The sequence below is a fragment of the Polypterus senegalus genome, chromosome 18, assembly GCF_016835505.1.
Source record: "Polypterus senegalus isolate Bchr_013 chromosome 18, ASM1683550v1, whole genome shotgun sequence".
Lineage (NCBI taxonomy): Eukaryota > Metazoa > Chordata > Cladistia > Polypteriformes > Polypteridae > Polypterus > Polypterus senegalus.
In genome coordinates, this window is record NC_053171.1 from 89,831,161 (window position 1) to 89,856,431 (window position 25,271).

The 25,271-nt window shown below is 38.0% G+C and overlaps 1 protein-coding gene across 16 annotated transcripts in view; it reads right to left on the reverse strand.

Annotated features, from left to right (window-relative positions):
• The window catches only part of nrxn3a (neurexin 3a), a 1,597,612-nt gene that overhangs the window by 923,806 nt on the left and 648,535 nt on the right, over positions 1-25,271 (reverse strand). For all 16 annotated transcript variants that reach the window (XR_005631328.1, XR_005631327.1, XR_005631329.1 and 13 more), the window contains 4 exons: positions 20,250-20,369; positions 17,115-17,496; positions 6,504-6,694; positions 2,064-2,237 (listed from right to left, as the gene is read on the reverse strand). Coding sequence is in view for 13 of the 16 variants with exons in the window: in XM_039741969.1 (XP_039597903.1) it covers positions 2,064-2,237; positions 6,504-6,694; positions 17,115-17,496; positions 20,250-20,369 (867 nt within the window). In the remaining 3 variants the exon portion in view is untranslated. The remainder of the gene's footprint in view (positions 1-2,063; positions 2,238-6,503; positions 6,695-17,114; positions 17,497-20,249; positions 20,370-25,271) is intronic.

The window sequence follows — 25,271 nt, forward strand, 5'->3', positions numbered from 1 at the left end:
CTTGCCTTTCATTTTAAAGGAATTTTGCAAAACAAATTCCTTTAATGAATAGAAATGGACTTTTAATATCTATCTATCTATCTATCTATCTATCTATCTATCTATCTATCTATCTCATACACATACTGTGCCTATAGTGCCTTTCACATCTATCTATCTATCTATCTATCTATCTATCTATCTATCTATCTATCTATCTATCTATCTATCTATCTATCTATCAACTGATACTTCATGAAAATTAGTATACTGCTGTAAAATGTACCAAATCAACTGCGTTTTATATATCTGTGTCAGCTCATTGTTAACTGGCGGCTGTAAATGATGATGATGATGATGTAAATGAAGAGCTAGAGGAGCAGACTTTGGATTATTAAGGTTAGTACCACATACGTACACTTAAGCAATATCTTTCTAAATTGATCTCAAATGTATGTTCCATACAGAATGGTGGTGCAGTGGGTAGCGCTGCTGCCTTGCAGTTAGGAGACCCGGGCTCACTTCCTCCCTGCGTTTAGTTTGCATGATCTCCCCGTGTCTGCGTGAGTTTCCTCCTACAGTCCAAAGACATGCAGGTCAGGTGCATTAGCGATCCTAAATTGTCACTAGTGTGTATGTGTGTGTGTGCCCTGCGGTAGGATGGCTTCCTGCCTTGTGCCTTGTGTTGGTTGGGATTGGCTCCAGCAGACCCCCATGGCCCTGTGTTAGGATATAGCGGGTTGGACGATGACTGACTGACTGTATGTCCCACATTGTAGTTATTTTCCCAAACAGAAAGGAAGGAAAAATGCAGCTAGATATGTATATATTAGTATTTTCAGAACCTGCCATCTTATTAAGTACTTGATTAGAATAACATTTAAAATTCAGTAGTCTTTCTGAGTAAAGTGACTATACGTAGAGTTAATCTCAGATTCCTCATGTATTAAACAGCATACTGCAAAAAAATAAATCTAAGCAAATTAAACATTTTTTATATCAAGTCATTAAATTTTGCCCTTTCTTTAATGTAAGATTTATTGACTTGAATATTTAGCTTATTTTAGGAAATCTTGCCAAGTAAGTTTTGCCTACTTCATATTGACAGATTCTTTTGCAAATAAAAGCAAAGCAACTAAAGTTTCAAGTTATTTTTTTCTAGATTTTGCATATGCATTCCTGCATTTCTTTGATTTGCTACTCAATATTAAAATCTCTACAAGGATCTGAATTACCTGTATTTGAATGTTATTAAAATACTACTTTGAAGATTTCACTTAAATTATTCCAGAAACTCTGTTAATATACTGTAAATGTATAATTTATTTAAAACCTACCTTCAGCTTCTCTGTATATAATGTAATATAAAGGAACATATACAGTGTATGTGTATAGAACATATACCCTAATTAGCATATACAATAAATGATTTTCAAACTGTAAGAAACAAAGATTTTGTCCCATATGAGATACAAGATCAATTAACATTTAAAAGTTTTACAGTTATAGCATTTCTTTAAATGCTGTTAACTGATGGCATATGGTAAAGCATATGTGTAGTTTGTTTTCCCCAGAAACTATATAATTATTGTGATTGTAACACATTTTCTTACAGAATAATTTTGGAATAACTCTCTGCTATGGGTTATGCTGCTCTTGTGAAGACAAATAACAAAGATATAAATAAATACAGTACATACTGTATATGTGTCTATATATATATGAACACATAAACAGAATGAGTTAAAGTTAATAAGAAAAATGAATATATTTTCACTAAATGAAATCAATGTTAATAACAACATTGTTGAGCCCTGTTCTGTTTAAATATTAATTATAAGTGATGACCTCTTGTATAGCACGCTGGTTGCTCCAAAAATAAAGAGATGATTTCATGGCAGATATAAACATGGAGATGCTGACACAGAGACAGAATGTTGTGCTGATGGCAAAGAACAGGCAAACTAACTCTGAGAAAGAGGCCAACATTTGCGCCAGTAATCCTGAAGACACCATGTGTGGACATAAAAAGAAGCTATTGCTTGAGAACGTGAGAGGGCACTAGTGCTCATAAAAGGGCATACCTTCACATCCACGCTCAATCTGGCCACTGCGATGCAAAGCGTCATTAATTAGATCAGGGAGACGGCCATTCAGATCAACAGATGCCAGGCATCCCTGAAACCCGTCCCGAGAGGCAACAAGCTTGGGCAAACTGCTGTACATGTTCTGCGCTAGCCCAGCAATGTAGAGATCACCTAATTGTTAAAAAAAACAAAAAAAAAAACACAAAAATAAAATAAAACATGGCATTAGGTTCACAGAAGAACAGAAGAATGCAAATAGTTAAAAGTCTCATCCAAGTTTTACTTAACTTCTTTGGTACTATTAATGCTTTTTTGTGATTTCAGTTTTCAAATGGCATAACCATATCAGGAAACAGTTATTTTCAGTGTCATTTATGATCTCAGGTGGCAATATGGCACTAATTAATATTGGATCTTGAATGTAGTCTGTTAGAATTATAATAACCACATTAACCCTTACAAAATATTTGAGTCAAATTTCACCAAATTAATGAACAATAAAATACGTGGAACATCCCATAATTTGAATATCTTCTGAACTGATTTTTCCAGTTCATGTTTCTCAGGTCCATTTTGTCCCACCAGTTACTTTAGTGGATCATTCACTGCATTTAGGGTAGGCTCTACACAACCCATACAAAGAACCTAAATTTCATCTTTCAGTTCAGAATTGTGAAGACTGTTAGTAAAGTGCCCTATCTATCTATCTATCTATCTATCTATCTATCTATCTATCTATCTATCTATCTATCTATCTATCTATCTATCTATTATATAGTGCCTTTGGCATCTATCTATCTATCTATCTATTATATAGTGCCTTTGACATCTATCTATCTATCTATCTATTATATAGTGCCTTTGACATCTATCTATCTATCTATCTATCTATCTATCTATCTATCTATCTATCTATCTATGATATAGTGCCTTTGGCATCTATCTATCTATCTATCTATCTATCTATTATATAGTGCCTTTCACATCTATCTATCTATCTATCTATTATATAGTGCCTTTCACATCTATCTATCTATCTATCTATCTATCTATCTATCTATCTATTATATAGTGCCTTTCACATCTATCTATCTATCTATCTATCAATGATATAGTGCCTTTGACATCTATCTATCTATCTACTAGATTTTACTGTCCATTTTTAGTGGATTTTATTCTCCATTTGGTGTACTGTTTGTTAACATTCCATAAATGCATTGTAAATATCATCTGCTCTAAACGTTAGGGTCACCACTGCTGCAGGTTACGATGGTCCAGCAATATAAAATAGGTTTAGAGTGAAAAATCTGACTTCTAGGGAACCTAAAAGGGGGTGTTTGAATCAGATTAAAAAAAGACAGCATTGAGTCAGCATGTGAAGATGTTGTAGGCTTAATACACATGGAATTAATGAAGAGCAAAACACAAAGTACTAAACAACTAGAAAAATATGTTAAGAATCCATAATTCTTTTACAGAAGATTTTAATCTTCATCTAACTAAAAAGATAACAATATGGAAGCTTTCGAGGCAGCTCGGGTCCCTTCTTCAGGCAAGATGTCATTAAATTACATCCTTACATGTTGCCTGAAGAAGGGGCCTGAGTTGCCTCGAAAGCTTCCATATTGTTATCTTTTTAGTTAGCCAATCAAAGGGGTCATTTTGCTTGACTTCTAATGACAAGCTGGTTAAGTTTGCAGATGATACCAGACTTCAGATGGACCTGGACAGAATTCAGACTTGGAAAAATGTGTTTCTTAAGAATAAATAAATGTAAAGTATTACACATAGGAATTAAAACTTGAAAACACTCCTTATGTGAAGAAGCTAGTAGCTGTAGTGGACGCTTCACTATCTACACCCAGTCAGAGTACAGAAGTAGTTAAAAAGGCTAATAGGATGTGAGGTTATGTGACACAATGTCTGGAGCACAAGTCAAGAGAGTTTTGCTAAAGTTTCTGTACATGACACACTAGTGAGTGCCTATCTGGAGAACTACATGTACAGTAGGTCATCATATTACAAAAAAGACATAGCAGCAAATGAAGGGCAGAGAAAACAGACTCAACTAGGCTGACTCTATTAAGTTTGAGGTATGAGTTAGAAGGAAAGATTGAATCAGCTGAACCTTTTAGTATTAGTATTTATGAGTGAGCTGCAGCCTTCATCCAAAACACACAATGCCATGTAAAGGAAGAGTTGTAAAGCCAGTTTTAGAACAAACTGAAATTGAACCATTAGATGATTTGAGCAATAGTGGTGACGATGTGAATTGGTCATCAGACATTGTCACGGATAGTGAAACTACGGCATATGGCACTGTATGACTGAACCACAGTGACATGCCTAGAGACAGTTATGTAAAGCGTCAGCGTGGCAAAAAGGGCAAAATGATTGTGATCAAGTGGAAGGACAAGAAAGACATTAGACCACTAAGCATTGTTGACAATGCAGCAAATGTCAATGTTTGTATGACTGGATGGAAGTCATTAAGACTTGAGCTATGGTAACTTACAATAACACAATGAATGCATTAATCATTTGGTTTAGATCCTCACATTCTACCCTCTTGTGAACAAAAATGTGCAAAGAAACACACTTCTGCTGTCCTAAATGTGACGTTAGACAGTGTGTTGGTGAATGTTTCAAAGCAAATCACACGAAGGAAGTGTACTAAATCTGTATCAGTACAACAGCAAACTCTAGACTTATCTTTCCTGCTGTGTTTATGCTGACATTTTGCTAATTCCATGTTTCTCTTACGTGTCATAACATCTATTTTATTTTAAAAATTCCATGTTTTTTCCATGGGTTAATGTAATACAAAGGAGGCTACCAAAAATGTAGGGACAAGGATGAAAACTTTTTAAGGGTAAATTTTTCACAAAAGTTAGTTTGTCTTCACAATAAAAATCCCAGATACGCAGAATAAGTTACCAAGTGGTATGGTAGACTGTAGTACATTGGTAACTTTCAAAAATATCTCAACTGTATTTAGGACAAATTAGGAGGATGAGATTTACAAGATGTTGGACCGAATTGCTTGCTCGTGTCAAAATCATTTGAATGTCCTTAAGAGTACTTTGTATATTATTAAATAATGTGACAGATTAAGGGCTCTCTCGCTTCCTTGTACCCTCAGACCACTCGCCAGACACCAGGTAAAAACCCAATAATAATATTTATTATTATAAATAAGTGCACAAAGCACCCTCCTCTCCACAATACTCCAATAACAATAATCAAATAAACAATAACCAATCCTCCACTCTCCCAGACGCTTAGTCACCCTGTCTCCCAACACAGCTCGCCGTCTGGGAGCTCCCATAATCCTTTTATATTTCCTGACCCGGAAGTGTTCCAATCCCCAGTCCATGTGATCTTCTATCACTTCCAGGTCAGATAAAAAAGTCCTTTTCTTCACCCCGGAAGCACGTCATTCCCCTTGTCCATGTGACTCGGACGTACTTCCGGGGCGTAGGGAAAATAAACACTGTTCCTCCCTGCAGCGTCTCCTAGCGGCCCCCACGGTATCCAGCAGGGCTGTGAATAAAGACTCCAATGTCCATGATGCCCTGCTGGTCTTCGGGGCATTGCCATACTGCAGGGAGGGCTCCACCTGGTGGCGTGGGGGTATGGGCCGGGATGAACAGCCGGCCATACATCACAGTAGGTAAAGCAATAATAAGCGATCAAATGACACTTCACAGGAACATCAATGAGGCGTAATATTCTCGAACTCGCTTAATTAAATTGAGGGTTGTAGGGGGCCAGGACCTATCTGGATACCTTGCCAGAGAGTCAGTCCATGAGGGCCAACACATGTACATACCCACACACGCACTCACACAGGAACAATATGCAAATCTTCAGCAATGTGGGTTCAAAATGTCCGAAGCTAATGGTGAATGTGTGCAGAACAGATACAGAAGGATTGTGAAAAGTCCACACAGACAATGTGACTGAAACTCAGGGCGATGGGACTGTGAAGTGGCAGTGCCAAGCACTGTGCTATCATACTGCCCTGCAAAGAACTAGAAAAGCAGAAAGCCATGAGAGTGGCCCCCAAGAAGGCATTGTGGGAAGCAGCAAGTTAGTATCATAGTAAAGGACTGATATAATTATCTGTTCCTTTTTTTTGCATTCTAGGAAGGTAAACTGTGGGCAGGCTGCAAATGAGATTTAAATGTTGCAGACTTGGTGGTTGATAGAACTACTAGGTGGGAGCACCACTTGGTTACTTGAGGATGTTGCGATCATTGGTGACATCTGAAATGTGAGTGGTATATTTAAAAAGATAGTGGCAACTGAGCTGGGTGGGCACTTTGTACAATAAATAAGTAAATGTTAAAGGTCTTTTAAAAGAACTACAAGAAGCTCACTTAGAAGAGTAATCACATCAATACAAAATAAAATGAAAGCATTTTATTTGGTTACCTTTCAGGTCAAGGTTTTTAGCACCGTTGATAACTTGCGTGACAATCTTGGCATCTACTTTGAGAGTGTGAGTATTGCTGTTGTCTCGAGTGATGACAACATTGTGCCACTGATTGTCATTCAGCGCTTTATCACTGTTTCCTTTAATTACATGAGGTCCATTTCCCAGATCAAAAACATAATGAATGTACCTGAAAAAGAGAAAGAGAATTAGTACACTTTTGCCAATAAATAATGAAAACCTTTCCTGGCACTTTGCCTCCCAGTCCATCAATAAAATAAAAAAAAAAAACTGAAATGGGTCCTAGTAGATGTGTCTGTGTTCTTCTCAACACAACAATAGATTTTATCTCTAAATTCTTAAGAGATGTTACGATTCACAAAGGATATTTACATGTTGGGAAACTAGTCCCTGGCTGTTATCTGATTTTCGTTTAGGATCTTTTTCCCAAAACACCAATTGGAGATTCACATGTACAGAATGATACAGGAAGGTGAGCCATCACAAGTGGTATCTCAGAAAATTCCCATCGCACGTGAACTCAGTAAGTTGCCAGTGACATTTGTCAAATAAAACAAAAAAAAAAAAATAATAAACATAGCAAGGAAAGCAATTGAACCAAAACAAGCTTACTGCCACAATCTACTGGCACCAAAGATTATTGGCTCACCTGCCAAGGTGAGCCACAGTATTGGTCCTAGGTGTCACATGACATTTCAGTTGTCACATGACCATATACTGTATGTTACATGCCCACTAAATAATAATCTATTTATTATTTACCTCCTTCCCCTTGACAATATCTTTCGTAAACATAACATTCATTTTCACTGTTATGCTGATGACACCCAGCTCTGCCTTTCCACCATCTTCGCTTATTGACTGTATTGCTGAAATTAAATCCTGGTTTTCTTTGAATTTTCTTAAATTAAATAGTGATAAAACTGAGGTTCTCCTCATTGGCTCAAAGTCATCATTATACAAAGCCGATAATCTTTCTCTTGTGATTGATATTTCCGTTGTTTCACCATCACCGCAGGTTAAGAGTCTGTCATCCTCGACAGTACTCTATCTTTTTCAATCTCACATTAATAAGTTCACCCGGTCTGCCTACTTCCACCTACGTAATCCTGTATTAAATCGCATCTGCCCCTCCCTCACCCCCATACCACTGCCATTCTCGTTCACAGTCTTGTTACTTCTCGTCTGGACTACTGCAATTCACTCCTCTTTGGTCTCTCTATAAAATCTCTTCATAAGCTTCAGCTAGTCCAGAATTCTGCAGCTCGCATCATTACTCGAACCTCATCTATTCACCATATTACTCCGGTCTTGCACCAACTTCATTGGCTCCCGATTAAGTTTCGAATTGATTTTAAAATTCTGCTATTATCATTTAAAGCTTCATCCATCTCCTCAACTCAGATATTAAAATTCGGCAAGTATACGCTATATATTCAAGGAATAATTATTTGACTTACATACACTGGAAATGTTCTGTCGACACCTTTTTTGTGATGTGAAAAAAATTATTATGGAAACCAAAGGCCTTGCAATACCTAAGCCAGAAGAACAATGGATATCTGATACTAGGAAAGTTACTTTTATTTTTCACTTGTTTCAGTTTCCTTCTCAGTGTAACTGTGTATAAATATATTAAAAGATAAATAGGTAGTAGGCAGAGCTCTTTCTGGGATCACAAAAAGAAATTAGGACCTCATATCTTCCTGAAGTGAAATATAACAGGCTGTGATTGGGCGAAATATTGTGAAAGACATTAGCATTGTAATCGATTTAAGCTTAGGTCTATGTCGTTATCGTTTTATGCAGTTTATGTTTTAAAGTTTCTCTTTAGAAATAACGTTTGTATCCTTATTTTCCTTTTTACGAGCAAAATTTAATTCCATGCAGTTAAGTTTTCTAAAACGATAAAATAAATTAATGGCAATACTGTTTTGCACAGTGGATGTAACAAACCCATGACTGCACTGTGGTTAGTTGGTACAAGGTATATTGGCCACCTTCCCAATGGTAGGCACCTGTGACCAACAATGATTATGGATCCTAATATGGAGGATGTGCAAGCTGCTTCATCGAGAGCAATATGTCCGCTTGAACAGGCCTTTTGGTGACTGGGCACTGGATTGACCGTGTTACAGGCTGGGCATAGAAAGACATTATATGGTAGATAATGCATAAACAGGGTCAAACATTCATTGAATCAGTACCCAAAAACATAAAGTATCTTCTTGTGTTCATAAGAATCGCTTGTGAATGCTTTAAAAGTACTTCAGATTTTGTGGGCCAGTGTCTCTAGAACTCAAACAAACCTCATGTTAAGGACATAATGTGCATGAAATTAAACCAAGTAAACCAATATGCATCATCAGCAAAACTAATCACTTGTGCATGCAACATAAGCCAACCCAAGAGGTTTATCCAGTAATGGGATTCAAGGAGTCAAAGTTACTCCTGTACACAAAACTTTGAAAAAACAGGGATCGGTAATACGATCGTGGGGAGTATAGTATTATGCTATTTCACAGCTGTTGATAACAAATATGATCATATTTTTGATATTTGATTCTTTATCGGATCTTTACCAGTTCTAACCCTCTAGATCACGGGTATCGAACTCGCAGTGGCTGCAGGTTTTCATTCTACCCATTAATTAGTAACTAGTTTCTGATGCTAATTAACTTCTTTAGCCTTAGCTTTAATTAGCTTGACTCAGGCCCCTTAGTTGTTTTTTTCCTTAATTAGCAGCCGGACAGCAATGAGACCTAAAACAAGTAGGACATGACCAGCTCACCTGTACCAATCAAATAAAATCTGAAAATAAAGATGAAGGCCTCAGTAAGGTTGATCCCTCAGGATACCAAAACATTTTAGGAGTTCTTAGAAAAAAAACGAATATCAACAGTTTTAGAAATGTCTGCTGTGGCAGAAAGAGAGCAGCAACAAGCCATGGAATTGAATAACGGGTTTAATTAACAGCAAGAATCAGCTTCTCATTAAGGAACTGGTTGGAGTTTGAAGCCCCAATTTAGCTGGTCATCTGTTGGCTCGTTTCACGTCTCATTTCTGTTTGGCTGTCATTTAATGAAGAAATGAATCAATTCAGAAGACTTAATCCTTAAAAACAGGGCTATTAAAATAGAGGGAAAAGAAGTTGATTAGCAGTGAAAACTGGACACTGATTAGGAAAAGGGTGAGAAAGAAAACCTGCAGCCGCTGCAGTCCTCCAGGCCTGGAGTTCGACACCTGTGCTCTAGAGCCACTCACAGACGGCTAAAAATGACAAATTTCAATATAAGCATATGGAGTATCTCTTAAGACTATTTCAATGTCACTGATTATAAATATGAGATTATTTTTATTTTTTGATCTTTCACTATCTGGAGGTGAAAAATGGCAAACTTCAAAAATAACAAACAACTTCAAACAAAAGTTGGGTTGCTGCTGGAGGAGGTGTTGGTGAGGCCAGCAGGGGACACTTACCTTGTGGTCTGTGTGTGAATCCCAGTGCTCCAGTGTAGTGACAGGGACACTGTGCTGTAAAAATGGCACCATCCTTCGGATAAGATGTAAAACCGAGGTGGTGACTCTGTGGTCATAAGAGATCCCTGGGCATCCTTTGTAAAGAGTAAGGGTGTATTTCAATGTCTAAGTTAAATCGCTTCTGTCGCCTGGTCAGTTTGGCCCCCTAATCATCCACTATCTCTAACTGGCTCTCTCTTTCAACACTTCACCGCGTAACAGCTAATGTGTTGTGAGTGCACTAGTGTAAAAATGGCTGCCGTCGCATCATCCAGGTGGATGCTACACATTAGTGGTGGTTGAAGTGGCTCCTCCCTTATTATGTGAAGTGCTTTGAGAAATGATAAAAGAACTATATCCATATAAAGAATTATTATTATTATTATAAGCATGTGGGCATTGCTTTACACTATTTCAATGTTAATGATTATGAATATGATGTTATCACTTATTTGTGGTTAATTACTTAGGAATATAGCCTTCTATGGACCTCTATGAAAAAATGACACATGTCTATTACAATTAAGAATGCTTCCATTTTAAACATTTAGATTGAGGCACACACTTCAATATTTTAAATATCTGACAAAACTGTTCTTGTTCATTATGTATTCTCATGAAGTAATTCATTACATTTCTTATGAAAACTGTGAATTAGGGCAGCTTACACTAATTGAGACTTTTTTCTTAATGAAAGTCCAAATTATTTCACTATTGTTTTTTATTTCTTCTTTTCGTAAATAGTCAGTCAAATTTTACATCTACTATCCCAGCTCACCAATTACTTAACCACTAATAACTTGATGGAACCCTTTCAGTCGGGTTTCAGGGCGCGGCACAACTGTGAAACTTCTTTGCTATGGGTAACCAATGATTTGCTTATGGCAGCAGACTCTGGACAAAGCAGCATATTAATTCTGTTAGACCTCAGTGCAGCATTTGACACTCAGGTCAGACATGACATTCTACTGTCCAGAATGGAGAACATGCTGGGTATCTCTGGCACTGCCCTCCAGTGGTTCAAGTCCTATCTGACTTGATAGGCAGGAGTTTGTTAGTCTTGGCAACAGCAGATCCAGCTCGGCGCCAGTCACACGAGGAGCTCCTCAGGGCTCTGTCCTCGGCCCTCTTCTCTTCTGTATTTATATGTTTCCCCTTGGCCATATTATTTGTAGCTATGGACTGGGCTATCATTTTTATGCAGATGATGCTCAACTGTACTTCAATGTTAAAAGTGAAACTTCATCAGAGCTTTCTCAGCTCACAACCTACCTCAGTGAAATTAAAAGCTGGATGGAGCAGAACTCTTTAAAATTAAGCTGCAACAAAACTGAACTCCTGCAAATTGGGACTAAAATGCAACTTAATAAAATGAGCTCCTTCCCAGTCCATCTTGGCAGTGATCTCATCAGACCTGCCTCCACTTGGTGTCATTTTTGATTCCTCCCTCTCTTATTCCGCCCACATAAATCACATTAAGAAACTTTCTTACTTTCACCTCCATAACATATCCCGTGTTTGCTCTTTCCTCTCCTTTTCTAACACTGAGAAACTTGTCCCTGCTTTTATCACATCTCGCATCGATTATTGTAACTCGCTGCTGGCAGGTGCCCCTTCTAGTCTTATATCACAGCTCCAGCTTATTTAAAACTCGGCTGCAAGAGTCCTCACTCGAACCAGCAGCAGCGAGCACATCACGCCCATCCTGCTCCGTCTTCACTGGCTCCCTGTGTCTTACAGAATCGAATATAAAATCCTACTAATAACCTACAAAGCCTTAAATAACGTCACACCAAACTACATCAGTGACCTTCTCCATCACTATGTGCCTGTTCGCCCACTAAGGTCCTCTGATTCTGGTCATCTTGTTGTGCCCCACACTAATCTACACTCCATGGGTGACAGCAGGGCCTTCAGCTGTATAGCGAGTGCCCAGACTCTGGAATGACCTACCGAAATGTATCAGGTTAGCTGACTCCATGAATTCTTTTAAAAAACAACTCAAAACTCATCTGTTCAGGAAGGCTTTTAGCTCTACTTGACATTATTACCCTTCTCTCAGTTTACCTCTCTGTCAAGATGCTCATGTATCCTGTGTGTGTGTGTGTGTAGACATCAATTATGTGGTCTGTTAGGCTTTCTCTGAATTTACTGTCGTAATCTTCTTTATTTATTTATTGGGTTTGTACAATGCTATATAATGTATACCCTGCCGTTCTTTCTTATATTCTGTAAGTGCCTTGAGCATAGGAAAGGCGCTATATAAATAAAATGCATTATTATTGTACAGGGTGGCCCAGAACTAATTATGCAATTTTTATTACACTATAACTTGTTAAGTTTATTACATAGAGAATTCACAACTGAATGGAGGACAAGTGGGACATTACATGGAAAATCAGTGAATTAATTCAATGCAAGTCCATTTTCATTTATTACAAGATATTTCGAACAATTCTTTTGTCTTGCATTGTTTTCCTGCATTGCATTAAAAGTTGCATAATTCGATCTGGGCCACCCTATACAATAAATATAAAGCTGCCTATAATAATTCATAAGCTAAATAATTCCAGCTATTAATAATTTAATATGTCAGTCATCGGTTTTAATGCTGGAAAGATCTACTCTTATTGCTTGAAAATATGCACTGGCAGATGCCATCCTCAGACATAAACTAGCAACAGAATTTATCTCTGACAACAGCAACACTTTTTGCCAAATGCCTGAAGTAAACTGGTGCTAAAGGACATCACTGCCAGCTCATCTTAGTACAGTCATTCTTTAACAGCAATCCAAGGCTCTTTAGTGACAAATGAATATTTATATTGTTAAGCATGGCAAAATGAAACTACCATTAATTCCTTTCATTTGACAAATGAAAAGCATGAGTGATGGCTCCAGCTTGCCTTTTCAACTAACAGATTGGTCATGTGCCTAACACAGCAGCATGCAGTAGGTTTCTCTGTCAGAAGAAGATAAAGCTGGAGTCAATACAAACCTACTTTCCATAGTCTTTTGATGATATCCCTTGGCAAACTACTGCTAGTCTGTGTCCATCTGTCAGAAGATAAAACCTAAACAGAGGCCTGAGTGTGTTTGCACGAGCATTCTAATAACAGCCATATGGGGAGATACATTTAGGGAAGAAAAAAAACTAAATTCTTGCATTTGCCAAGTTTTTAGACAACAACAGCATGTTATAGTATATGATAAATCTTATTTGTGTTATATGTAACTAACTTTGTGCTGTAATACAAATTGTAACGGTTGTGGTGTGTATGTGTGGAGTGTCATTGGCAGTTTGTACATTTCCTTAGTTCTGTTAATAGTGGAATGGCTGGATTTGTAATGCCAGCCATTGGTTCTTGCAGAAGGGAACACCTGACTGGGAGTGCCAAATAAACTGTAAGGGGAGGACCATCCTTAACAAACCGTGGCAGGGAGAAAGGGGGGCAAGAAGGGAAGAGAGTGCTAGACGAAAAGGAGAAAGGCAAGAGGGAAAGCTAGACTACTCGCTTAAGAAACTTAGGTGAACCCGGGTTCATTTCAGGAAGAATCATTTTCTTTTTCTTCTGTGTGTGGCGAATTTGGGAGAGGACCTGATGGGCCAGCGTAAGGGACGGTGTCTGATAGGAGTTTCCCACAACCTGAAGTACGGCTCGGCACCTCCTTCACAAGAACAAACTGTGGATAATAATTAATAACTGTGGATATTTAAAGGGGCGGCATGGTGGCACAGTGGGTAGCACTGCTGCCTCGCGGTTAGCAGACATGGGTTCGCTTCCCGGGTCCTCCCTGCATGGAGTTTGCATGTTCTCCCCGTGTCTGCGTGGGTTTTCTCCCACAGTCCAAAGACATGCAGGTTAGGTGCATTGGCGATCCTAAATTGTGTGTGTGTGTGTGTGTGCCCTGTGGTGGGCTGGCACCCTGCCCAGGGTTTGTTCCTTGCCTTGTGCCCTGTGTTGGGTTGGATTGACCTCTGTGACCCTAGTTAGGATATAGCGGGTTGGATAATGGATGGATGGATATTTAAAGGAATCTTGTTTTCATTAATTCTTTTTTTACAATTGTTATTTGTGTATTAGTGGTTTATTTTGTTGAGTGTTTTGTTTCATGATTCATGTGCGGTGGGGAAGTTCAGCAGCGCGGTATTATGTATACTGGGGGTTTGATTGTTTTGCACATTTTCTTATTTACAGTATAATAACATTTCTCATTTAACTTAACATTTATATCAGTTGGTGTGCTTCTAAATTTGTTGTGGTCTAGTAGGAAAGTAGTGTTGGTTGCTCGTACCCCAGAACATTTCTTTATTTTTTTCTCTCTTTGCTGCGGCTCTGGATAGGCAGCACATATTATAATTGTAACAGTTCGGGGAGTGGTACAAAATTACACTGCAACATAATTAATGGCAATGCTCAATATATAAGGAATATTTGGAAGCTGTCACTGTGAACTCTCAATATGAGGTCCAAAAAGCTGTTCTTGCAGCAGTCCATCAGTAGGCTGATAAAACAAAACAAACCCTTTAGAGAGAGAGCAGAAATACCAGGAGCCGTCAAGCCAACCATTTGGTACGTTCTTAAAAAGAAGGAACACACTTGAAGGCCTGGATAACCACAGAACACAACTATGTTGGGTGACTGCAGAATTCTGTCCTTGGTGAAGAAGAACCCCTTCACGATATTTAGCCAAACCAAGAACACTCTCCAGGTGGTAGACCTATCATTGCCAAAGTGTACAATCAAGAGAAGACTTCATGAAATTAAGACAGAGGGTTTACCAAAAGATGTAAGGCACTGGTAAACCTCAAGAATAGGAATGACATTTTTAAAAGCCTAGGATCTATTTTCTTTGGACAAAGGAAACTAAAATCAATATATACCAGAATGATGGAAAGAGAAGAAATATATATATATATATATATATATATATATATATATATATATATATATATATATATATATATATATATTTATATGCATATTGAGACATAGATAGATAGATAGACAGATAGACAGATAGATAGATAGATAGATAGATAGAAATATCTCTCTCTCTCTCTCTCTCTCTCTCTCTCTCTCTCTCTCTCTCTATATATATATATATATATATATATATATATATATATATATATATATATATATATATATATCACGTAGCATGTGGCTGGGGCCCTTGCCCAGCTGGGACATCTCCATACTGGAATAACCGGTAGAGCAAGTGTCGCCAGAGCATTACCTCCCCTAGGACACTAGATGGTAGCCCCCCTGGGTTGTAGCGGAGCCTCGGACTCCTGCAGGGCTTCATGGGAGTTGGAGTTTGGTGGAGGCCTGTTGTATTCCGCAGGTGCTGCAGCAGGATCTGCTGAGCCATTTTGGGCAATTCCTCCGCCACACCCAAAAGTGCTGCCGGCAACTAGGTTATTAAGTACCTGGAGCACTTCCGGGTGCAGTATAAAAGGATCCAGCAGCCACTATTTGGGGAGCCAGAGTCAAGAGGAAGAAGACAAAGCTTGACAAGAGGAGTGTAGGAGAAAGAAGAGTACTGTGTTGGCACATTGTACTTTGAACTGTGCTGGGCTTGTGGGAAACAGGGAAGGCTTTCCCACGAGGTAAAAGTACAAAATAAAACGTGTGTGCTTTGAACTTGTGTCCCACGCTTGCCTGTGTTGGGTTCAGGTGGCAGTGCCAGCCTGGGTGGTCTATATATATATATATATATATATATATATATATATATATATATATATATATATATAGTCAGACACACAAGCTATTGGCATGTTACGCATTTTGTGCCCACTCTAAAGGGTTTCAGGGAAGGATTTGGATGTGACACACAATGTCCTACACTTTAAATATCAGCAACACTAGAGGAACAAAATCTTTTGTGGGCAGACCTCCAACTAGAACAAAGCTCTCTGAAATGGAAGTCAATTAAAAATAAACAAGAGACATACGTGTATAAAAGCTTGGAACCTAACCAGTCTCTGTGATCAGCCTTTTTCTTTTTTAGGGTATTTCACTAATTAGGTTTAAATGAACAAATTCTTATCAGTCCATTAAGCAGTAAATTACCTTCAAGTTATCTAATGAAATTGAAAAGCTACTGAAATTAACTTAATGGTCACTGAAAAGAGTGCAAGCTAACCTCTTAAGGTGTACAAATTAGACTGGATCTGGTGTGGGTATACCTTATGATGAACTAATGTCTCATCTCGTGTTAATTCCAGCCTTTTAGCCCAATTGGATCAGAATAATGTCAACCTCTCAATGACCCAGTATTGGTTGTCACACACGTGCACATGGAGGACAACATAAGGGCTCAGGTGATGGTAATAATCCACCAAACCAGGGGTTGGCGCTGTGGTATAATGCCTTCTCTCTTCTTCCCTCTTCAGAACGGAAGTCTAACCGCCACTCCAGTGCTGATGTCACTGCTGTTGTCTGCCCTCCTAGACCTCCCCTTCCGGCTGAAGACCTACATAACCAAGAGGGCCACTATCCTACTTCATGTCTGTTTTGAACTTATGTCTTCAAAGATGTCTCCACATTGATTTGTGTGCTGAAAAGTATTATACAGTGTTCATGCTGGGTGGTGCTCCCCAAATCATTAACTTTGTCGTGTCTCCTCTTTTACATGGTGAAACCAGAGTGTGAAAACAGTTAATAGTTAGACTTTCTAAATGTACCCCACAAAGAAAACCTTGTTCCAAATATGCACCATAAAAAAATTAAAAATTATTTTGAGATGACCTCATAATATTCAGTACAGCAAGATATCACTGGCCATATATTTAATAATAAAAATATTCTGACAAATATTTTGAAGAATTCTAGACATGTTTTTGGACAATCAGCGTAAGGTGGGCTGGGGGTATATTTTGGTTTTATCTGACTAGATTAGCAGAAGAGTTATTGAACACAGGTCCTCTATGGCTTTATTTGCTGAAAGGGAGCCATTTTCTTCTCTTTTTAATTGGGACATAATGCTAAAGTCTACAGGAAAAATATGAGAATATTATTCCAGAAATTATAAATAACCAATGAAAAACACAAGTGGCTTACCCTTTTACAAGCTCAACTGCAATAAAATCATTGCCATCCCCACTGTTGAAGAGAATGAAGCCATCTGGAGTAGTAGTTTTGAACTGAAAGAAGAGGTGCATTGATGTGTAGGCCTGAAGGGTAGCAAGACTAAGGTAGCTGCTTTTAGATTTAAAAGTGACTGGGTCAGCTATAATTGATCTCATTCCAAATCGGGCATTCAGTTCACAGTTGTCAATGTCTCCATTTTTGCAGAGGTCAATATACAGCATTCCATTGAACATTAAACTCTGAAGATGCCCAATAAAACTGGAAGGAATAACAGAAATGTAACGTCTTTCTGTCATAATTCCTGTCTCAATGTTGTGGAATTCCAGTCGAGTGTGATCGCCCACCATTTGACCTGAGATAAAACAAGAACACAAGATGTGTTTTCATGCTTAGTAACTCAATTGTGAGAATTACTCATTTTTTATATTAAAACTATACACATGAATTACCTTTAAAGTAAAAAGATCACAGATTATACATAGATTAAGGAGCAACATTAAAAACCATGCAGCACATAGACAATTTTCCTAAATCATTTTTAAGTTGAGAAGTCTCTAATACTAATGCATAAAATATTTTCTCCTAATGAATTTCAGTTTAGCTGTCCAAGTGACATTAATTGGGTCCCCTTTGAGATGAATCAATACAGTAAAGCTTATCAGATAGCATTGCAATCTTTGAAGCTATTTACAGAAGATATTTAGTTTTGTTGCATTTTATTTTTTGCTCTTCAAGAGACATCTGCTGGACAGAGAGAGTAAAAACACTAGCTGAATTAACAGAAAGTACATTCAAGAGCAGTGCTATGCTTGGCTTGGCAAAATCTGTCCATCTTTAGTAAACGTAAATGTCTTTATTAAAAAAAAAAGCATTATAGGTTACTTAGTTTTATACATGTACACTATATACAACATTGAGACCTGTATTTACAAATTCATATATGTTTTATGTCCATTTAATTTATACACAGCAAACTTACTAAGGCCAAACCAAATTAATGATGAGTCAAGAAGGGCTGCCAATAGGTAGAAACATATGGGATTATGCTTTGCTTTAACCGAGGGTTGGCATGAAGTTTTATACAACACAATGCTCATGGGTACCATAGGCTGCAGGGAAGGCTATATTGGTGTCTCTGGAGAAAAGGTTGGGACTGTCTGATTCTGGCAAGGGTAGATTTAGTGCCATTCCTGGCATGTCAGCCAGGGATAGAAAATTGGATAAATATGGGGGGTCTTAACAAATAAATGTTAATATAAGTTAATTGTTTATTGTTACTGATTTTTCACTGGTTTGGCAGATGCCCCTTTTAAGTGGGCAGTGAACACACCCAAACCTGTAGCAATGCCCCTTGTTCAAATACAGTATGTCTCACAATCAGAGGTATATTAAATCTTTGGTAGTGAGATGGTGAGAAGGCTCAGGTGGTGAGGAAAAAAGAGACCAGATGGTGTATAAAGATGGCAGGTGAGAAAAACAGTGATACTGATACCACTGCGGGGACATATTGGTGATTCACCCTACTTAATAGACATGTTTGAAGACCAGAATATTTAGGTCTTCATGGGTCACAGGTTTGTTGTGTAAGACTTTGTTTATCTGGTGCTTTGTTTTATTCCCAGGGGTCTTTCCTCAAATGTCAGTAAAGGTGCCATTTTCTTGAATGCATTTGGTCTCCTATGATTTATTTTGAGAGATGCCACAATAGCTCCCATATGTGTATGTATAGATAGATAGATAGATAGATAGACAGATAGATAGATAGATGTGAAAGGCACTATATAATAGATAGATAGATAGATAGATAGATAGATAGATAGATAGATAGATAGATAGATAGATAGATAGATAGATAGATAGATAGATAGATAGACAGATATGAAAAGCACTATATAATAGATAGATAGATAGATGGATGTGAAAGGCACTGTATAATAGATAGATCGATAGATAGACAGATAGATAGATAGATGTGAAAGGCACTCTATGATAGATAGATAGATAGATAGATAGATAGATAGATAGATAGATAGATAGATAGATAGATAGATAGATAGAGGGTGGTCCAGATCTAATTATGCAGATCCAGATCATCTGGATGACTTTGATTTATGCAGGGATGATTCCAGTTCGGCGTGAAGGCGATTCTTCATGTCGTCAGTTCGCACACTTCTCGATGCCCTGGGACTTTCGGGTGATTTTCAATGTAATAAACTTAATAAGTTATAGCGTAATGAAAATTGCATAATTAGATCTGGACCACCCTATAGATAGATTTGTTTCCACATAGCTGGAAGCACACAATTGCCTAAAATGTGTTTGTATGCTAGAGCGTTAATATTTCCCTTCACGAAATTTTTACAGTAGGCATTATTTAGTCCAGAAGATAGCTCGCTGAACCCAGGTTCATCCACCAGACTGCCAGACACTCAAGTGTGATTCATCACTCCAGAGAACACATTTTCACTGTTCCAGAGTCCAATGGCGGTATGCTTTACACTACTCCAGCCAACACTTGGTATTTTGCACCATGATCTTACACTTGTGTGCAGTTACTTGGCCATGGAAAGCAACTTCATGAAGCTCCCAATGAGGTGCTTGTGCTAATGTTGCTTCCAGAGATAGTTGTGAGTGATGTGATACAGGATAGGATACACACTAGGCTCTTTAGCACTCGGCTGTTCCACTATGGGAGTTTGTGTGGTCTACCACTTTGTGGCTGAGCTGTTGTCATTCCAAGATGTTTCGACTTGACAAATATAGCACTTATAGTTGACCGGGGCAGCTCTAGTAGAGCAGAAATTTCACAAGCTGACATGTGGCAAAGGTGGCATCTTCTGACAGTGTCACATTCAAAGTCACTGTATGACCCATTCTACTGCTAGTATTTGTCAATGGAGATTGTATGGCAATGTGCTAATTTGATGGGTGTGACTGAAACACCTGAGCCCAATAATTTGGAGGTTGTACACATACTTTTGGCCATATAGTGTATTTTAATGTAACTTATGGGTAAACATGCAAGACATATTTTAACACCTTATACATATACTATAATTAACAGCTTTTAAAGGAATAACTAGCAAAACATGAAGAGTTAAATACCTTCAGCAGTGTCATCGTCAACCGTAAGCTTCAAACTTTTACCCCGTCGAACCACACGGACTGTATGCCAGTCATTATCATTGAGTTTTTGTCCAGCATAAAGAGTTTCTGGTCCTTTGCCTGAGAACGATGTTGGTTGAAAAAGTTATTTTCATTCATTAATATCAACCAAACCTTTGTTGTTTACCATGAATATAGAAGAGGAACACTCTTCAGATAAATTTTTACTTGAAGATTTTTGCCAAGTTCATTTTTTTAATGATTTCTTTTTTTGACAATAACAAAAGCTGTCCCATAATCATAATTTTAAAATGTTAACAATAAAAAAAAATCACAAGTCTATGAGATGTATCTCTAGTTCTTTATTATAGATATATTTTTTATTTGGAAACAAAAGCAAAGGTTTGGTTACTTCATAAACCACAAATACAAGTTTGAACTTAGAAGGCAAAAAAAAAAATACTGTATTGACATATATCATTGTTGAAATCCAAAATATTTCAAACTAACATAAGGTCTTTAGTATTATATACTTTCAATCTTAATAATAACACATTTACTCATAATCAGGTCTTAATATTCTAATAATGGGCCCATCCCTGTACTGTACCCCAGCTGCTAGATTGGTTAGACTGGTTGAAATTTGAAAGCTGCTTCTGAAAATACTCAAAACTAGACACATAGTATAACAATCATGATTTGAATTTTAATTGTTTATTGAATATGCCTGACTGGGTCTTCGGTAGTTAGAGCCCATGTTACCAGTCCTGAGTAGTACAAGATAAGATGCCTGACAATCGAAGATCATTCAATCAAACTAGCTTATTTGTTAGCTGATAGCAAAGCTGTCCAAATATCTCACCTAGGTATTTTTCAAAAGATTTTAAGGTTTCTGTGTCAACTACATGACTCAACAGTTTGCTCTGAACTTCTCCAGCTCCTGGTGTTAAGAACTATTTCTTGACTTCTATCTAAAAATGTACCTTCTGCACATAAATGTCATTTTCATACATAATTCATGATTTAACCCAAAGAAGTCTGTTAGATCAGTTTTGTCAATGTCTTTTGAGAATTAACTTTTGAGAATCAAACCGTGACCTTAGATCTTCAAATGAGTGTCTGCTTAGAATTCCAAGAGTTAACCTTAAAAGAAGCGGTGAGGCGGGATCTGGAATCTGGAATAGCCTGCCAATAGGAATTCGCCAGGCTGATACGGTGGAGCACTTTAACAAACTGCTGAAAACACATTACTTTAACATGGCTTTCTCATAACTTCATTTTAATTTAATCCTGATGCTCTGTATATTCAATTAATTATCATTACTATTCATGGTGGCTCCAAAATCCGTACTAACCCCTACTCTCTCTTCTGTTCTTTTTCTGGTTTTCTGTGGACCTGTGCCACCACCACCTAATCAAAGCGCCATGATGTTCCTACATTGATGGATTAAAGGCCAGAATTCCACGTGACCGTCATCATCAAGTCCTTCCATGAGAACCCTGAATACAATGAGGACTGATTGAGGTCGTTGATGTTAGGTAGAGGGGGCTGGGTGGTCTCGTGGCCTCGGACCCCCTGCAGATTTTATTTTTTCTCCAGCCGTCTGGAGTTTTTTTTTTTTTTTCTGTCCTCCCTGGCCATCGGACCTTACTTTTATTCTACGTTAATGAGTTTTGTCTTATTTTTCTTATTTATTTATTTGTCTTTTTTCTCTTTTCTTCATCATGTAAAACACTTTGAGCTACATTATTTGTATGAAAATGTGCTATATAAATAAATGTTGTTTTTGTTGTTAACACAATGTGAGTTAGCTGCTCATGAAGCCTCCTCTGCTCAAGCCTAATGAGATATAGTCCTTGAGCTTCACATATGTCCCTCAGGCCAAGATGTACATGGCGGTTTGTTCTCGGTTCTCCTGTGGTGTTATGGGTCCACAGCTCTCTCAGCAAAGGCCAGTTTTTAAATAAGTAATCACCGTGTTCGTGGCTTAGTGAGGGGGCGTGGTGGCTGTAGTAGGTCTCGGGGCGATCTGCGGTGTGGGTGTTTCTCTTCTAAGTGCGCAGATGAGAGACTGCCCACACCCGTGATTTTTCCTGAGACTGCTGATGTGCTGCATCTGCTATGTCCTCTCGGCATATATAGAATCGTGAGTCGGATAGAAAGGGAGAGGTATAAAAAAGGAAAGAGAAAGAAATGGAGGTTGCAGGAGGAAGCAGGAAGCAAGTCGGAGCAGGAGAGCGAGCGAGAGCAGGCTCGCGGCAGGTGAGCAAGCAGCCTGGGTGTTTGGCCGACACCTGGGAGAAGTAGTAGTTGTGATCACTGGAGGGCGGGAGTGACCGGAAAGATGGGTGACTCTCCGCTTAAGGCCACGGAAGGCAGCGGGAGTTGGGACTTGGGACATGGTGTCCCCAGCGTGAGAGCCTTGGTCGCAGGGGAATTCCCAAGTCGCTGTCTGAAGGAGCCGACGGGAGCCAAGGATCAGTGAGGCAATCGTGACAGCAGAAATAGACATTGAGAAGGTCAGCTGCATGTAGGGCGACTCCTCTATTGAGAAGTCCAGACGGGAGAAGTAGGGGGCCGCCAGTAGTAGAAGCAGGATGCACCAGATTTTTAAAAGGACAGCTTCCAGCAACGTTTTAACCTCGTTTTAAAAGATTGTGTTTTTTTCTATTTTGTTTTAAACCTCCACATCACTTTCGTTTTAATGGATTATTTATTTTATGACTTTTTGAGAATCACTGCACTATTTATTTGAACACCTTGTTATGCTTGATTTTGAAATAAAAGCACTCTTGACACTTTGTACATCATCCCTTTGCTTTGTTGTAGCCTCACTGTCTAGCTCTTCCATAGCATTACCGACGGTATAGGGTTCAAGGGCTCCCGAAGAGCAGATGGGAGCATGGAGCAGAACCCGTATCGTCACATATCCTAGAGCTTTTTGTATGATAGTAACCAGAATTGTACACTATAATTCATCATTCTAGAACAAGAGTCTTCAGTATTAGTTCTGGAGGTCCCCATTTGTTCCAACTCCATGTCTTAAACAGAAGCCAATTCTTGTTGTTGAATCAATTGCGTCCCATGCATTGAGTTACTTTAGTAAACTTGCGTGTGAAATTTCCCAACTGCTTTTTTTTTTTTTTTTGTCTTAAGCAATGCTCAGTTTTTAATGTTTTCTTGATTTTATTTTTTTTGATTTGAAACTTTTTTCCAACTTCTGTCGTTTTGAATATGGATGGGTGGATGTGAGATGCAAATGATAAAGGAACCAGCAGTTCACCATCTAACTTGGCATCGTTTATGCCTCTGTGTGTGTGTTCATCATGGAATATCTGTCTGAATAAAAAATAAAAAATAAAATTTGGAAAGAAATGGAAAAGGAATGGAGTATTATTAATTGGCTTTGGACGACAAATCATTTAGAAGACATTTTCTAAAAACAAAAATCTCCAAACTAATAATGATTAAATATGTCAAATATATTTTTTAAAATGTACCTATCCATCCAAGCATAGACTACTGGGGGACTTTACTGATAACCTGACTCCATGCATGGCTTTCTCTTCTTATCAGTTACCCCAATGGCTTCTTGTTTTAAAATGAACCTTTGCTGTGTAACCTAACTGAAGGCTGTTTGAATGGCTAAGTATGATTTTTTTTTTGTCTTCTACTTTAGTTTCCTGTTCAAAACAGTTTTATAGAGTTGTAAGCCAAGACTCGGCCCAGAATGGGGCACCAGTCCCATTCATTTGTTTAACGGAGGTATTCTGATTCCCATGTCTACACACCAGTAACAATTAAACTGTGCATTTATGGATTATATCTCAAATATATAAAATGCTATCAATTTTACACATAATATTAAACTAATATATGTATATGAACCAGAGCTCAGGCACTATTTAGTTTTTTTATCATATATGGCAAGACCACAGTCAACGATGCCATTAAGACCGTCCATAAAATCAAAATTATATTATTGAGTGCAATTATAAATAAAAAAAAACAATGAAGCATCAGTTATATGACAAGTACCAGACAGTAGTATTTTTAACCCCATCTAACCATTTCATGGTTCTTGACAATCTTTTTAATTATGCTTGTCTACAGAATTAAATATGCTTTCAGTTCAGAAGGATTTATTTCTTGCCTATCAGAATCTGATCACTGTTTACGACTGCAGGATTTAAATGAAACAAAGAGAATAAAAATTAAATTATAGAGAATATTGATGCATCATGCTTATAAATACAGTGTATGGTATATTTATTATGGATTAAATGAATATTAGCAAATTATGTAATGGTTTATGAGCTAATATACACGGCATTCATCTAATGAGGCCATACCTTTCCCATCATTCAAGCTGTGGTTTAAGTGCTATACGTCTATAGTGTGTCGCATGTGACAAATAAGGAACATTGTCATGTCATTATGGAGGTATGGACACAGGCACCATCATCTGGGGAAGCACAATCACTAATAACCTCTCTCTTTTTTCCTGGAAGACGAAGCCCACTGGCATCACTTCTGGCTTGGCCCTGAAGGTCCCGCCTCTTCGGCCCCGCAGTCAATTTAAAAAACTGTGCAACAGAAGTCGATGTTCATTGTGAACCAGAGAGCAGAGAGCACTGAGCTTCACAACAGAGAAGCACCCATATAGTCTAACAGGAGAGGCCCTCTGTGATGAGCAGTGTCTGCATTTATAACCTTATTACATTTTCCTTTCTTTCTCCCAGCTTCACTTTATTTTATTGGGAATCTGGCTAGTCCCCAACACTTTATTAGCTCTGTCTTGTCCTTTTTCATTACAAGTGCTAAACCTAAAATTTGACTGTTTTCCACAATTCAAAATATTCTCAATAGAAGTCATAAACGTAACTTGACTTCGTTCATGTCTTTCTCTTCTTATCTGTTACCCCAATGGCTTCTTGTTTTAAAATTAACCTTTGCTGTGTAACCTAATTGAAGGCTGTTTGATTGTTTGAAGAAATATTGCTCAGTTTCGAGGACTCAGA